The following is a 12,323-nucleotide window of genomic DNA, read 5'->3' on the forward strand; positions in this document are numbered from 1 at the left end:
CGCCCATAATCTACTTCACTCCTTCAACCTCGAAATGGACGCTCCGCTAGCCATGAGACTATATACATTCTTATAGTAATTGCAAGCTTCATGGCCATAGACAATGGCAAAATTCCAATGAGAATTGTCGTATTAAGGAGTCCATCATACAATAAGCTGAATCCTTCATAGAGCAGAGCACAGCGGCACCTGCAGAGCACTAAAAGAAGGGGCTTAGCTTAAAATTTCTGATTTATCTCAATGATGGAAAGATCAAACGCCAATGGTTAATTTTGACAATTTGGAATTAGGAATCGGGACTCGGATGAATTAAGGCTCAGAGTAATACAGGTAGTTTCTCACTTCTGATAGGCGCCAAGGTTCGACCCTTCATTTTAGTATATGAGCGTTGATGGGTCTGCATGACTTCTGACATCAGATGTGATTCCCGTTTGGGATAGCGTATAGTGCCACTATATGACTTTTGTAGCTGCATCTTAAGCGTACTAGTAGGTATTTAGAAGTGTTTCATGAAATTAGTTCTGTCCTAAAATTTATGTATCAAACTAGCCTCGGAAGATCTTTTAGCTGAGACTTCTAAGGGAACAGCTTCTAGTTACTTATTTGGTTTCCTGTGGTGATTTTTAGTATTCATATTGTAGTCTCCGAGGCCTTAGATGTCATGCATGGGTATGATGTGGTCGGTGGAGAATATAAGAGTAGCCTTAGAAGTTGGTAAATTTTAGGAGCAGATAATACAAACATGCCGAGCTGAATCCACAGCTCGCAAGGCTAACCGAAAGCGGAGATTTTTGACGCCGGGCCGTGATAAGATTTAACACTGCCACAAGGGCTAATCCACATAAGGTTAGTCTTGCGAGGGGTCAATAAGTGGAGTAAGCTGCACCAAGAAACCAATGAAAGAAGACTCACCGTCAGACTAATCAGAAGTATGGAACGCCGTACAATAGGCACCTGGCATCCAAATAATGAGATCCCCAATTCCGATTCCAATGTTGTTTGGGACGTCCCGAAGGCTTCAGCGTAAATTGCGTTAGAAGAGGTTTCCTTCCAAAGCTCTAGATTGCCCACATTTTTTCAACTTCCAGCCTTTACCTGCAGGTGGGCAGTGCTTCAAAGTTCAAGACTGTTAATGCATCAAATTGTCAATAGCCCAGGATTTTGTGAGCTCCCAAGGCTGCTCGAAGTACCAGTGGAAAACCTCCAAGGGTTGGGAAATTCATGACTGGCAGCTTCGGAGGCTTACCTAGGTAGGACATATAGGGCATTTCTGTTCGAGGCCACAGGATTTTAGCAACTTCCAATATGAAATGAACCCCAAGCCTTTCAATTTTGGGACCCAGATAACTAATGCCCAGATGGGGTCATTTCGAGCAACAGAATTCTCCATCAGGGCATCATCATATTGTGACCATGAGTTGGGAGATTGCGATTGAGTCGAGTATTTACTCACATTTGTTAATCTACTATTATCTCCCCAAAACCCATCATAGGTTTGAAGGCGTGGGCAGGTGGCTGATCTGCCTTCACTATCCATAGACGATTGGCCCTTCAGAGCTAGAGGTCGGCTCTATAATGGCTTTAACCCAGGATATACTACTACTTAGGCAACTGGAGAGACTGATTTCCAAAGTTCTGCACTCAAATATACTTCAACACACGTTACGTTCACTCCATTGCCTCCTTTTTTTTGAATACCCAAATAATGAACTTTTTTATGCTCGGCGTGTTTGTTGGCAAATATAGGAATTTTTCATCCCCATCAGGGTTTTGATTCTTGTTCCTCCACCTTCCACATTTTCTTCTTTCACTCCTGCAACTCTTTGTTGACGTGTTGAATACCCTGGAATATGTCGTTGTCCAGCTACCGCTATGGCTTAATCGAAGCAGTCACTCGGTAAGTAGGTTGACTAATTTGAACCCTCTCACCTTACACTGACGGTATTTCTTAGGTGTGCTGTATTTTATTTGATGGTCGTCTGTCTCCTCTTTATCTGTATCTGGTATTTCCCTCTGATAAAACATTTGATCTGACCGGTTTACTGACTTTTTGGCAGACATTCACTATGTGCGTTCCCATCCCACATATACTTTCGACGCCCCAATCTAACATCTGAATGTGGTTTTCTTTTAGTGCCCCCGAAACCGTGTCTTAACTATCCTATTCGGAATAACCGTCGAAGTTACCTTTACACTTTTCACGGTCTACTTCAACTCCGCAGCCCTGTAAGTTGTCGCACTTGACACAAAGCTACCTTTACTTGGACTGATACTAGAACCAGGGCCAACCTCCTCAGCCGCGTTGCCATAGCCAGCTCAATCTTCTGGGCGATTCTAGTCGATTACCGAACGCACGAGATAAGATGGGAAAGATTGCATGATTTTCGGACAAATTACACTTATCTGTTGAAGTTCTCTTTGCTCTGCTGTCTTATTCCCAGCGAATTTCATCCCGATGGGCTTATGGAGATTCTGGTGGAGATCTTGGAAGATCTCCAGCTCCTGAAGATATTTCCCGTGGAATTTCAGTCTTTTAATTGGGTAACTGATGTGCAGTTTCTTTTTGATCAATGGGAGACCTATTGCCAGTGAGCATCTTCTTTATGATTCATTGGAATTAACTGAGCTCTAGTAGCTTCCATCACTCTGTATGCTAATATCACTATCAAAAAGCTGAAAAACTTCTCTGCATCTCCAGAATTGATGATTATGAGGTCTCTTTACTATCATGTTCTTCCGAGATTTGTCAAATGGCTGTAATAAGGGCAATGGGTACATGAACATGTGGTTCTTCAAAAGTTTGACCATGACACTCCACAGCTAAAGCCTAGCAATGGTTTTGATGGATAACATAAACACTCTTTGAACTCATTAAAAGCATGACAAATGCTCAAGAATTTCGCCTTTCCTTTTTCATCTTTATATAATTGAATTTACTATTCCAAAGTTCCATTCCCGTCAATTATCTCTAATTCATGGCAATTATTTTTGTCGTAATGACAACGACAACCGTATCCGCCAGGGGCTTCACAACCTACACCTATTTCCCCCAGGACTTAGACTTATGACCCATATTTATACAGCATGGGGGGGGGGGTATAATTTCCTGGGATGGCATATTGGAGGAACTTACTGAGTAAGTCTTTATTCCTGGAAGAACTGAGGTTGACATGAAGACAAAGCCAACTAGCCGAGGCAATTACCTCTGGAGTATCGTCGAGCTTTACTATCAGCTCCAAATATAGACAGTGACATAGCTCAAGGGATTACTTTGCTATAATTTGTATTGTAAACACTCTTTTGATCTCTAGCAGCAAGATGTTTGACTGGTACGTGCAGACACTTTCAACTGCCTTGAGTACCTAGGCATAAAAAGAGAACAACGACTAACCATACTTCCTAGCGTCGTGCATTCATATCCGTCATGTGCGAATGCGCTATTCTTTGCAACTGAACGTGGTACGCATGCTTCAATGGCCTGGTTGAAAACTCCAATCTTACATCCACGCCAAGCCCTGTAAGCTTTCCCCGGATTTCATACCCGCAATACCAATCTTATTTCTGACCTTATTCCCGAAATAAAGCCGGCACCGCCCCACCCGGTCCGCAAGTTTAATTAGAGCCCTGAAGCTCTAGGTTTTCGATATCCATTACAATGAATGAAATATCATAGATTCATCACTATCAGTTATTACAGAAAGCAGTTTATCCTCTTGGTAAGACTTCGTGTTTTCCCAAATGACCATACTCCTATGCAAATCGTCGTACCAAACCGTCCATGCGTGATGCCAATTAATGAAGCTCCTAAATTGATACAAAGGCCAAGCCAGATATATAGCTAGTAAAAAAAAACATATTATTCCATAGACTCTCTTACATCGTCAATCGCAGCTCCCGTGCCAGGCGTCGACTAGAACGGGTGCCCCGACGAGATTCAACGACTTCAGTTGCTGTCTCAGTGCGCGCATCCGAGAGTTCGGGGGTGGAACTGACACCAAAGCTGATACCGCGATCTCGGCGGGAGATGCGCGCCTCTGACTCCGGGGAGATGAATCGGTGGATAATACGGTGATCCATGATGCGGTCTTCACCATCACTACCTTTTTCCGTCTGGGGCCACTGGAATCCGTAGATCTTGGAGTGTCTTTCGCAACGGGGACATTCTCGGCGTGTCTGGTAGGAATTTGACTGGACGAACCACGAATCGCATGTTTGGCAATCGACCCAGCGATCATACTTTTGGGCAAGTAGTCGCGATGTCTTGGTATAGTCGCCGGGAGCCCGTACGATAGGCGCCTGGTCTTCGACGGAGGAGATGATGTGCCATTTACCTCGCCGTCGCCGAGCTTTGGGGGTCTTTTCGGTCTCCTCTGAGACATCGTCTGATTCGAGCGATTCTGATATTTCCGGCTGCACATCTTGCGTAGCGGCGTAAGTCACAACATCTAACTTTGTTGTGGAAACACTGGATGTACACTCTATTGTGGTGACTTTCAGGATAGGCTGTTCTGTCTCTGAGGTCTCTTTCTTCTTCTCGTTGGACCCAGTTCCATCCACAGATGTGGGAGTACTTGAAGTTGACGACCGGTGAGATTCGCCTGCAACAGAGCTGGGAGATTCACAGTCGTTGGGGGCACTTGTTTGAGAATTATTATCGTTAAAGCTGGGAGTGACTGGCTCTGTTTTCATATCCAGGATTAAAGTCTCTTTTGACTCTGGTTGGTTGGATCCCACAACTGAAAACACTGTCGCGACCAGCGGCGTCTCCGCATTAGATTCCACTCTTTCGCTTACTATTATTTCCTGTCTTAGCTTAGACAGGTGTTGGTCGTCTGCGGCTAGAGCAGCGGCGGCTGCGGAGTCGGCTTCGGACTCAGAGGTGGTGCAAAGTTCGGTGTCAGGGGACGGTTCATTGAGGAGTTCGGACAAAGAAATATGTTGACGCAGCTTGGAAGTCCGACTCTGGAGCTTGGTCCGCTTATGCGGGGTTGAACATATTGAAGTTGAGTCTTCAGGGTCCAAGTCCTCCGAATCGCGCCTGCGCTTCCTCCCCCGCGCAGTGGGTTCGGTAAGCGTGGCCTCGTCTGTTGAGGCCGATGTGGTTTCATCTGAATCCGAGTCCACTTGAGGTAGCCATCCGTTCCTTCCCGCTTGTTCGCATGTTGAGCATAGACATTCACAGTTGTCAATACCAAAGTAATCCTCTCCGTAGGACACGGTGATTTCTTCTCCTTCATATATGTTACGCGTAGCCATAACAGACATACCCTCCGTACCCCGTGTAACAAGGCGGCCATTGGCATCGCAGTCGTGATTTGCAAATCGAGCGGGGCCCAGGAAGAAAGAAGGGGTTTTCCGGCGGCTAGACATTACCACACTGAAATCTTTCCGAGTCAAGCCGAGATCTAACTCTTCCTCCTTGGTCATTGCAACCAGTGTTCCGCTGAGGAACTTGATCTCCTGATTCGCTTTGATAAACTTTCGAGCACAGATGGCAGCTTCGTGTTCTGTGATGATGTATCGGTTGGTGGTGGTCACCTCATAGGGGCAGTCCGGGTGATACATCTGGATATATTTATGGAGGTGTCGGCGAAACCATTCCTTTTCACGAGGGCTTCGTAGGTTAGACACGTATTTCCTCAAACCAGATAGTTCCAATAGTTTCTTCTCGGCTTGCGGGATGTCCTTTGCGACGACGACGTCGTGGAGGAGGATGTGACCAACCTCATCGTCGTGAATTCCGCGGGCTGGGCTGTACTTTGTGCGATTCTTTCGAGTCGTGGTCCAAAAGTATGCCTAGTAGTGAAGAATATTAGGATAAGGGCCCACAAGCTCAAAATGGGGAGGACACTAATACATGATCGACTAGCGCATCTGTTGCGACATCGTCATAGCTGGCCAGTTTATCCAGTGTCAAACGTTCTCGGCGCTCTGTCGCAGGAGAGGCTGAGCGCAATTTCTTCGGTGGCATTTTCAAGTTTGATAAATGGTGGGACCACTGGAAAGAGAGAAATCAAGGCGTGGCATAAATGTAGGGCAGTTTGCGCAGGTGGTAGAGCAGGCCAACGCGGCGTTCCGAGGACAGCAGCACTGCAATAAAATCCGATTGACATATAAAGGAGTGGAATAGAGTAAAGTGACAATCACAGTCCCTGCATAATGACTATGAGATTCACCAATACCCCAATTGGTGGACATTCGCAAGTCCAAGGGGAAGTTAAGGTGGAAGCGCTACTTTCCGCGTTCCAGGAACCGGATCTTATCCTTGCCGCTTTTACTCCCGCTCAGCCCCAATGCAAATCCTACTTATGGAGTAGAGCAGAGATGTTTCTATAGTTAGCATGAATTCTGTAAATATTTGATATTTAGGCCCATGATGGGACTATTTGCCTAGGTACTTACAGGTTACCCACCCAGCTGTTTTAAGTGTTTACTCACTGGCTTTTTCTATATCACGATGACAGCATTCTGCATTTTAATCACTTATATTTGAGCCGGGATTGAAGAAGCCAGTAGCTAGGAGTTAACAATATATCATTGTAATTTGTAGATACTTACTTCCTTCCGAATCCTCCGTAGCCCTGGAGGTAGAGTTGTCTAGATTCGTCGCTCATGGCCGGCCTTGCATCTATACTACCGAATGTAAGCAGCCTGCCTTACCAACCAACCTTGGGAGGATCCATAAACCACACTTGCCCGAATCTAGATCTACAGGTAGTTAAGATCACTTTATATTCATTATTTGCCTCTTCACTTCTAGGTTTCCCTTCTTACCAATCGCTGGTTTTCTCTTAAATCACTCTTTCCGTCCTGCCCAGATGGAGTCTGCTTATCCTGATATCTTCCAAGGTCCAGTACTTGTCCACCGAATATTATTTAAGGCGGCCATGCATTTGCAACAATAGTTTCCCTGGTGTAAAGTGGCTCCAGGGGAGACCACGTAGTCACAATATTCATGAAGTTCACATTGGGATCGTTGTCAAATTCTCACACCCAAATTCTAAGACAATCAGGTCTAAACAAGAGGTGAAGGTATATGAAATCACTTCACAACACCCTGTCCTTCCATAGTACAAATGGACAGTGTTTTCTCGTCAATAATAATGGTATTTACCCCCGAGCATATAATATGTACAACCCCCTTTTGATTCCCATGTAGTTGATCCAGTGATGTATATTGACTATATTTTCAGATGATAATATTATTGCTCGAATCCTTAGCAATCAAAATGTTTCATGAACGATAGAGGTGATTGTGTTGTTTCTAGCGTGGAACTGGAACCTCTGTCCCTGCGAAGAGAATATATGAACAGCCTCTCCCAGGCCACGGCTTTCCTTGAAACTTTTACCTCGTCCATGGTAGCCGACCCCTATGAAAACCCTCCTTGATCTAGAGGTCTTGATATAGTGAAAGCGGTCGATTTCGATTTCATGGCGGAATTCGGGACAAAGTTCGAAACTTGCTATAGAGGCTAGTAATGAAGACTACTCAGTAGGAACGAGCCGGAGCATAGACAATTTGGGACTGGTGAGTTCCTGGGTCCTCACACAGAGCAATTTGCTTTCGGATCCTTGTTTTACATGATCAACTAAGGCATTTCGGTTCATCACAATCAAGCCTATAAGCAGACTGTCAACTTAATGCAGGATATGGAATTTCCGAAACTGGATGTCAGCCCACTTGGTGACGATATTATCGACAAGTGTTGGCGTAACAAGTATCCCACCACTGCAGAGTTGGCTGCATACATAGAGGCACTTGTCCCTAAGAAAAAAAAACAAGGTTATGGCATGGATCAGGATCGCACAGCAGACGAGTTCTATTCGGAACAGGTAATCTGTCAGAACTGAGAGAAATGCGGACTTCTTCAGATAATCAGATTCTTTCATCAAAAGAGCCAATGGAGCTTGGATTTGATTAAGCGGATTGGTCCAGGCTGATTCAACCAGACATGAACTGGGATGAGATAAATGACTTTGATTCTGACTCTGGTTTTGACAGCCTGCAGTAATCGTAGAAATACCGCTACTAGCTAGTGAAATTGTAGAACATTAAAACTTAAGTTCTATCCAGACTTGGCTGCTGAAAAGTATAATAACGAAGTACTCCGTACTACGCAAATGCTTTCACTTGATATAATATCGGATAAACTTGCCATTCGGGGAAACAAACTTCCGAACCCGTAGTAAATTGTCGTCGCAGCTTGCCGCCGCGGTGTTGACTGTCCTCCAAAACACCCAAAATGATCCAACTAAAGGTGAGTATCACTGAATTAGATGCTTGCTCTCAAATATACTGAATTGTTCCGTTCAGACATTATTAAATTGCATTGACAACTCTGGCGCCTCGGTCGTCGAGTGCGTCAACGTCTTGAAGAAGAAGCGGCCCGCGACAATCGGTCAGTCCTGAACCATAAGAGACAAATTGGTCTACCCGGACGAAAGAGAGGCAAGAAGCTAATACTGGATGTTTGTTTAGGTGATCGAATCGTCGTTGTCGTCCAGAAACAGAGAGCCGCTGGGTCCGAAGGTACCGGTACTGCTCTTGCGAACAAAGTCCGCCGTGGTGACATCCGACATGCTGTTGTCGTCCGCGTTAAGAAGGAGCTGCAGCGGGCTGATGGCACTGTTGTTAGATTTGGTGACAATGCCTGTGTGTTGGTGAACAAGTCAGGAGATCCGATCGGTACCAGAATGAACGGTACGTTCTTGGGCATCTCATCCTTGAAGTCGGTCCATGAATACTGACAAATTCTGTAGGAGTTGTGGGACAGGAACTACGAGCTAAGCAGTGGTCTAAGATCTTGTCATTGGCGCCAATTAATGTGTAAAGTCCACGTCCACTATTGTTTCTCTTTGGGGTTTGGGAAAGCGTGTTATTTTTTCCATTTTGTATCAATAAAAAATCCCCTGCCAAGTCAATACCAATTTTTTTAGAGATGTGCCATATCACATCTCTGTTAAAATCTGTCAAACTCCGAAGTATGCAGAAATCGCAGGGATATCGCCGAAGATTGCAGGATTAAAAGGTAGCACAAAAGTGCAGCATAAGGGTTAAAGCCTAAGAGTTGTAGCATAAGAGTTGGAGCATAAGCCTGTAACATAAGAGGAAATTCAAATAATCATAGGGTATAAAGAAAAAACTGGAGTTAAGGAAGTGGTCTCGAGGAGTTCGGGTCGTGGAATCGGAAAATCGTGTCACATGAAAACAGTTCCACATGCGCAGCAGACGTAGTAGAGCTTCTAAAAGAAGGCAAAGATTATGAGCAGGAAATCAGGGAACAGTCCACAGCAGAGGGTCTTACCATTCCAGTTTCAGCAGAACGCTGTTGAGACTGAAAGAAGACAGCCTCGAACTCGCCGCAACTCGGGCAAAGCTTGTGTGCGCGCGGAAGCTAGATTGAACTATCAGCCACTGCTTCAATGGCATCGCTAATTTTGCAACCCTCGCTTGGATTCGTGCTATTGTATTCATCCTCCTCTTCAAAGAAAGCGGCAAGTCCAAAGGTGGACTCGCCACAAACAGCGCAGGCGGTTTCCTCGCCGCAGAGGGTGCAAAATCCAGCAAGGGAGAGAAAGTCGGGGACACAAACCGTCGGGTCAGATCCAACATCTTGGGTCACACCGGCAGTATCGCCAACGACATTGTTAAGCTTGTTCTGGTAAACACAGTGGGAGGTTGCGGGCTCGCCAACATGGCAGGTGCGGCAAGTGAACATTAGAGTGTTGGTCTGGCGGTCCTCCTTGGGGTAGAGCAAGTTGGAGCTAGGATGAGAGATTTTAATTAGTGATCAGGATTGGACAAAAGGTTTTGTGAATGGACTTGGAAAAGATCTACCACTCGCGGCAAAATTTGAAATGAATCTGATCAGACTGCTTGGTGACTTCTGCGCCATCAGCGCCATCGGAGGAGGGAGCGGGGCTCGCAGACATTGCGTTGGATTTGAATGCGGGAGTTGAGATATATTGGAATTTCTTTTGACGATTGACGTGCAAAAGAGATAAGAGACGAGAGTTGTTGAAAGAAGAAGTTGGAAAATGGAAAAGAAATCGCGAGGTGATTGATTTAGGCGTTCCTGAGATTGGTTTGCAGTGTTTGCACTTGGATTCCCCGCAATTTCATATGTCGCGGGTTCAATCCCGTGTTGAACGAAGATTCAACAAACAACGAAGAGACACATTCACCTATTAAATATGGTGAGTACTAATTATAGTATGAACCTTTCACTTTCTAACAGTACTATTAAAGTCTGACTCAGGGTTGCCCGCTGGCTGGGAGGTTCGACACTCGAACTCCAAGAACCTTCCTTACTACTTCAACCCGTCTACGAAAGAATCGCGTTGGGAGCCACCGAACACCACCGATACTGAGAAACTTAAAGTCTACATGGCTCAGCACCACACCTCATCAGCTAGTGCTGATGCCTCTAGCCAGGATGATGGCAAGATTCGTTGCAGCCATTTGCTGGTGAAGCATAATGGTAGCCGTCGCCCCAGCAGCTGGCGCGAGAATGAAATCACCCGCAGCAAGGAGGAAGCGATCGAAATTCTCAAAGGCTATGAGTCTCGCATTCGATCGGGTGATGCTACCCTAGGAGAAATTGCTGTCTCCGAGTCGGACTGCAGCAGTGCTCGCAAGAAGGGTGACCTGTAAGTTTTTACACTTGTGTTGAGTTTTGAGTTTATGATGACGATGCTTACTGTCTACAGTGGATTCTTCGGCCATGGAGACATGCAGAAGGAATTCGAGGATGCTGCCTTTGCCCTTCAGCCTGGACAGGTCAGCAACATTGTCGAGACTGCCTCTGGCGTTCACCTCATTGAACGGTAGGACCGAAATGAACTTCATGGGTATTTTCCCTTGCTAACCCCAAACAGTGTCCAGTAACTTCATCTTAACTTGGATAATCTCCTCAGTTGCACGCAATTTGTCCCACTCTTGCATCATCCAATATGGTCATGCACTTGAGTTTGGGTATTTGGTTTTAAGGTAGAGAGTTACATAGCCGAACGCACCGGTGGCTTCATAAAAGGTTCGCAAGTATTGTCTCTTTGATATCGAGATCTAATGAATTTCACCCACGTTATTACTTCAAAACAAGAAATTTTCCGCTCCATAGACCAACCTGAATGAAATTCAACTTTTTAATCCCATTAGCTGAGCTACCTATGAAGAAATAGAAGTAGTGAATTTTGATTCTTGTTTCAATTTCTCTTCTTACTTTTCACCTCTCGCTGATTCTGTCAATTCCGCAGTCGACCTTCCAAGGTTGCTACAACTTAAGAGCTACCTACCTAGGAGTACTCTCTTATACCTACCTAGGCAAGTATTGCCTCATGGTACACGATGAATCCTTCATCTAGGCTCATCTGATAACCTTTCTTGGGTAAATACATCATGATCTAATACTCCCATGAATTTCTAGGTATGGATACGAAACCTTGGAAGAATGTGGATCACATTCAACATCAAAGCCGATTCATTAATTGCTCCTTGGAATATTGGAATATTGCCCCTTTGTTATAATTATAGCTTTAGACAGAATGATCTATTAATACAACTAATGGATTGGATAAATGCCTGAAATTCACGTAGGCAATTGATGGATTCTTTTCATCCTAGCATTCATCCAACCTAAGATCCTGATTTAAAACTTCCCTCCATCAGAGCATCTTGAAGAAGCTAAAGCTGACGACCTAGGTACCTAACTAGGTAATCCAATTATGTGTCTTTCTTGGACACGCAACTACGAATGTGGTTGTATCTGGGATCTGGATACCGACTACTGCCCAGAAGACGACTACTGCTGGGGTCGAAGAATGATCATGCTAAAGTATAACAAGAAATGCCGAGATTGCCGAAGAAGCTGGAGTGAGCGTCTTAGCGATAATGCTCAGCGAACAGAGAGATGTTCAGTGGAAAGGCAGCAACATCGTGAAAATGAAAACTGCACGACAGCAGATACAGGCTCTAGAATGGCAGAATCAGATGGAGATTCCGAGACAGATAGTAGTGACGAAGACGACTCTGGAGACAATGACGAAGACGGGGAGGAGGATGAGGAAGAAGCAGTTCACAACCCCGCAATGTATTTTGATGCCGATGATAACTGTGATCTAACGAGAGCTTGTGATCCAGTGGAATTCTCTTCCATGTGGAAAGATTATCGGGCTGATCGGAAACGGATGGATTGGTACATGTTGGAAGGTAATTAATTATATTGCTTCAAACTTGTTTCTCAACATGGGAAGTGATTGCTCACTACGAGTTTGATCTAGATGTTTTTTGGGGGATCTCTTGGCCCATCTGGTAGATGTTATCA

At 45.0% G+C, this 12,323-nt stretch overlaps 6 protein-coding genes across 6 annotated transcripts; 4 read left to right on the top strand and 2 right to left on the bottom strand.

The window, feature by feature from the left end:
- Positions 1 to 3,873: 3,873 nt before the first annotated feature.
- Positions 3,874 to 5,971, bottom strand: N7495_008734 (SET domain-containing protein; the record flags this gene model as incomplete). Its single annotated transcript, XM_057211385.1, has 2 exons — positions 3,874 to 5,796; positions 5,858 to 5,971. The coding sequence occupies 2 exons, from the start codon at positions 5,969 to 5,971 to the stop codon at positions 3,874 to 3,876; spliced, it is 2,037 nt and encodes a 678-aa protein (XP_057060928.1).
- Positions 5,972 to 7,641: 1,670 nt separating this feature from the next.
- On the top strand, positions 7,642 to 7,851 carry N7495_008735 (protein kinase; the record flags this gene model as incomplete). The annotated part of the gene is made up of 1 exon (XM_057211386.1): positions 7,642 to 7,851. One exon carries the CDS (start codon positions 7,642 to 7,644, stop codon positions 7,849 to 7,851), a length of 210 nt encoding a protein of 69 aa, XP_057060929.1.
- A 392-nt stretch (positions 7,852 to 8,243) lies between these two features.
- N7495_008736 (mitochondrial 54S ribosomal protein uL14m) lies at positions 8,244 to 8,831 on the top strand (the record flags this gene model as incomplete). The annotated part of the gene is made up of 4 exons (XM_057211387.1): positions 8,244 to 8,258; positions 8,315 to 8,399; positions 8,480 to 8,701; positions 8,761 to 8,831. 4 exons carry the CDS (start codon positions 8,244 to 8,246, stop codon positions 8,829 to 8,831), a joined length of 393 nt encoding a protein of 130 aa, XP_057060930.1.
- Positions 8,832 to 9,198: 367 nt separating this feature from the next.
- Positions 9,199 to 9,933, bottom strand: N7495_008737 (DNA-directed RNA polymerase II core subunit RPB9; the record flags this gene model as incomplete). The annotated part of the gene is made up of 4 exons (XM_057211388.1): positions 9,199 to 9,243; positions 9,306 to 9,395; positions 9,417 to 9,765; positions 9,842 to 9,933. The coding sequence occupies 4 exons, from the start codon at positions 9,931 to 9,933 to the stop codon at positions 9,199 to 9,201; spliced, it is 576 nt and encodes a 191-aa protein (XP_057060931.1).
- Positions 9,934 to 10,194: 261 nt separating this feature from the next.
- On the top strand, positions 10,195 to 10,831 carry pin1 (peptidylprolyl isomerase ESS1; the record flags this gene model as incomplete). Its single annotated transcript, XM_057211389.1, has 3 exons — positions 10,195 to 10,213; positions 10,239 to 10,650; positions 10,675 to 10,831. 3 exons carry the CDS (start codon positions 10,195 to 10,197, stop codon positions 10,829 to 10,831), a joined length of 588 nt encoding a protein of 195 aa, XP_057060932.1.
- Positions 10,832 to 11,724: 893 nt separating this feature from the next.
- N7495_008739 (uncharacterized protein) lies at positions 11,725 to 12,216 on the top strand (the record flags this gene model as incomplete). The annotated part of the gene is made up of 1 exon (XM_057211390.1): positions 11,725 to 12,216. The coding sequence occupies one exon, from the start codon at positions 11,725 to 11,727 to the stop codon at positions 12,214 to 12,216; it is 492 nt and encodes a 163-aa protein (XP_057060933.1).
- Between the last annotated feature and the right edge of the window lie 107 nt (positions 12,217 to 12,323).

The sequence above is a fragment of the Penicillium taxi genome, assembly GCF_028828555.1.
Source record: "Penicillium taxi strain IBT 34144 chromosome Unknown utg000005l_segment0_segment0, whole genome shotgun sequence".
NCBI classification, from domain to species: Eukaryota; Fungi; Ascomycota; class Eurotiomycetes; order Eurotiales; family Aspergillaceae; genus Penicillium; species Penicillium taxi.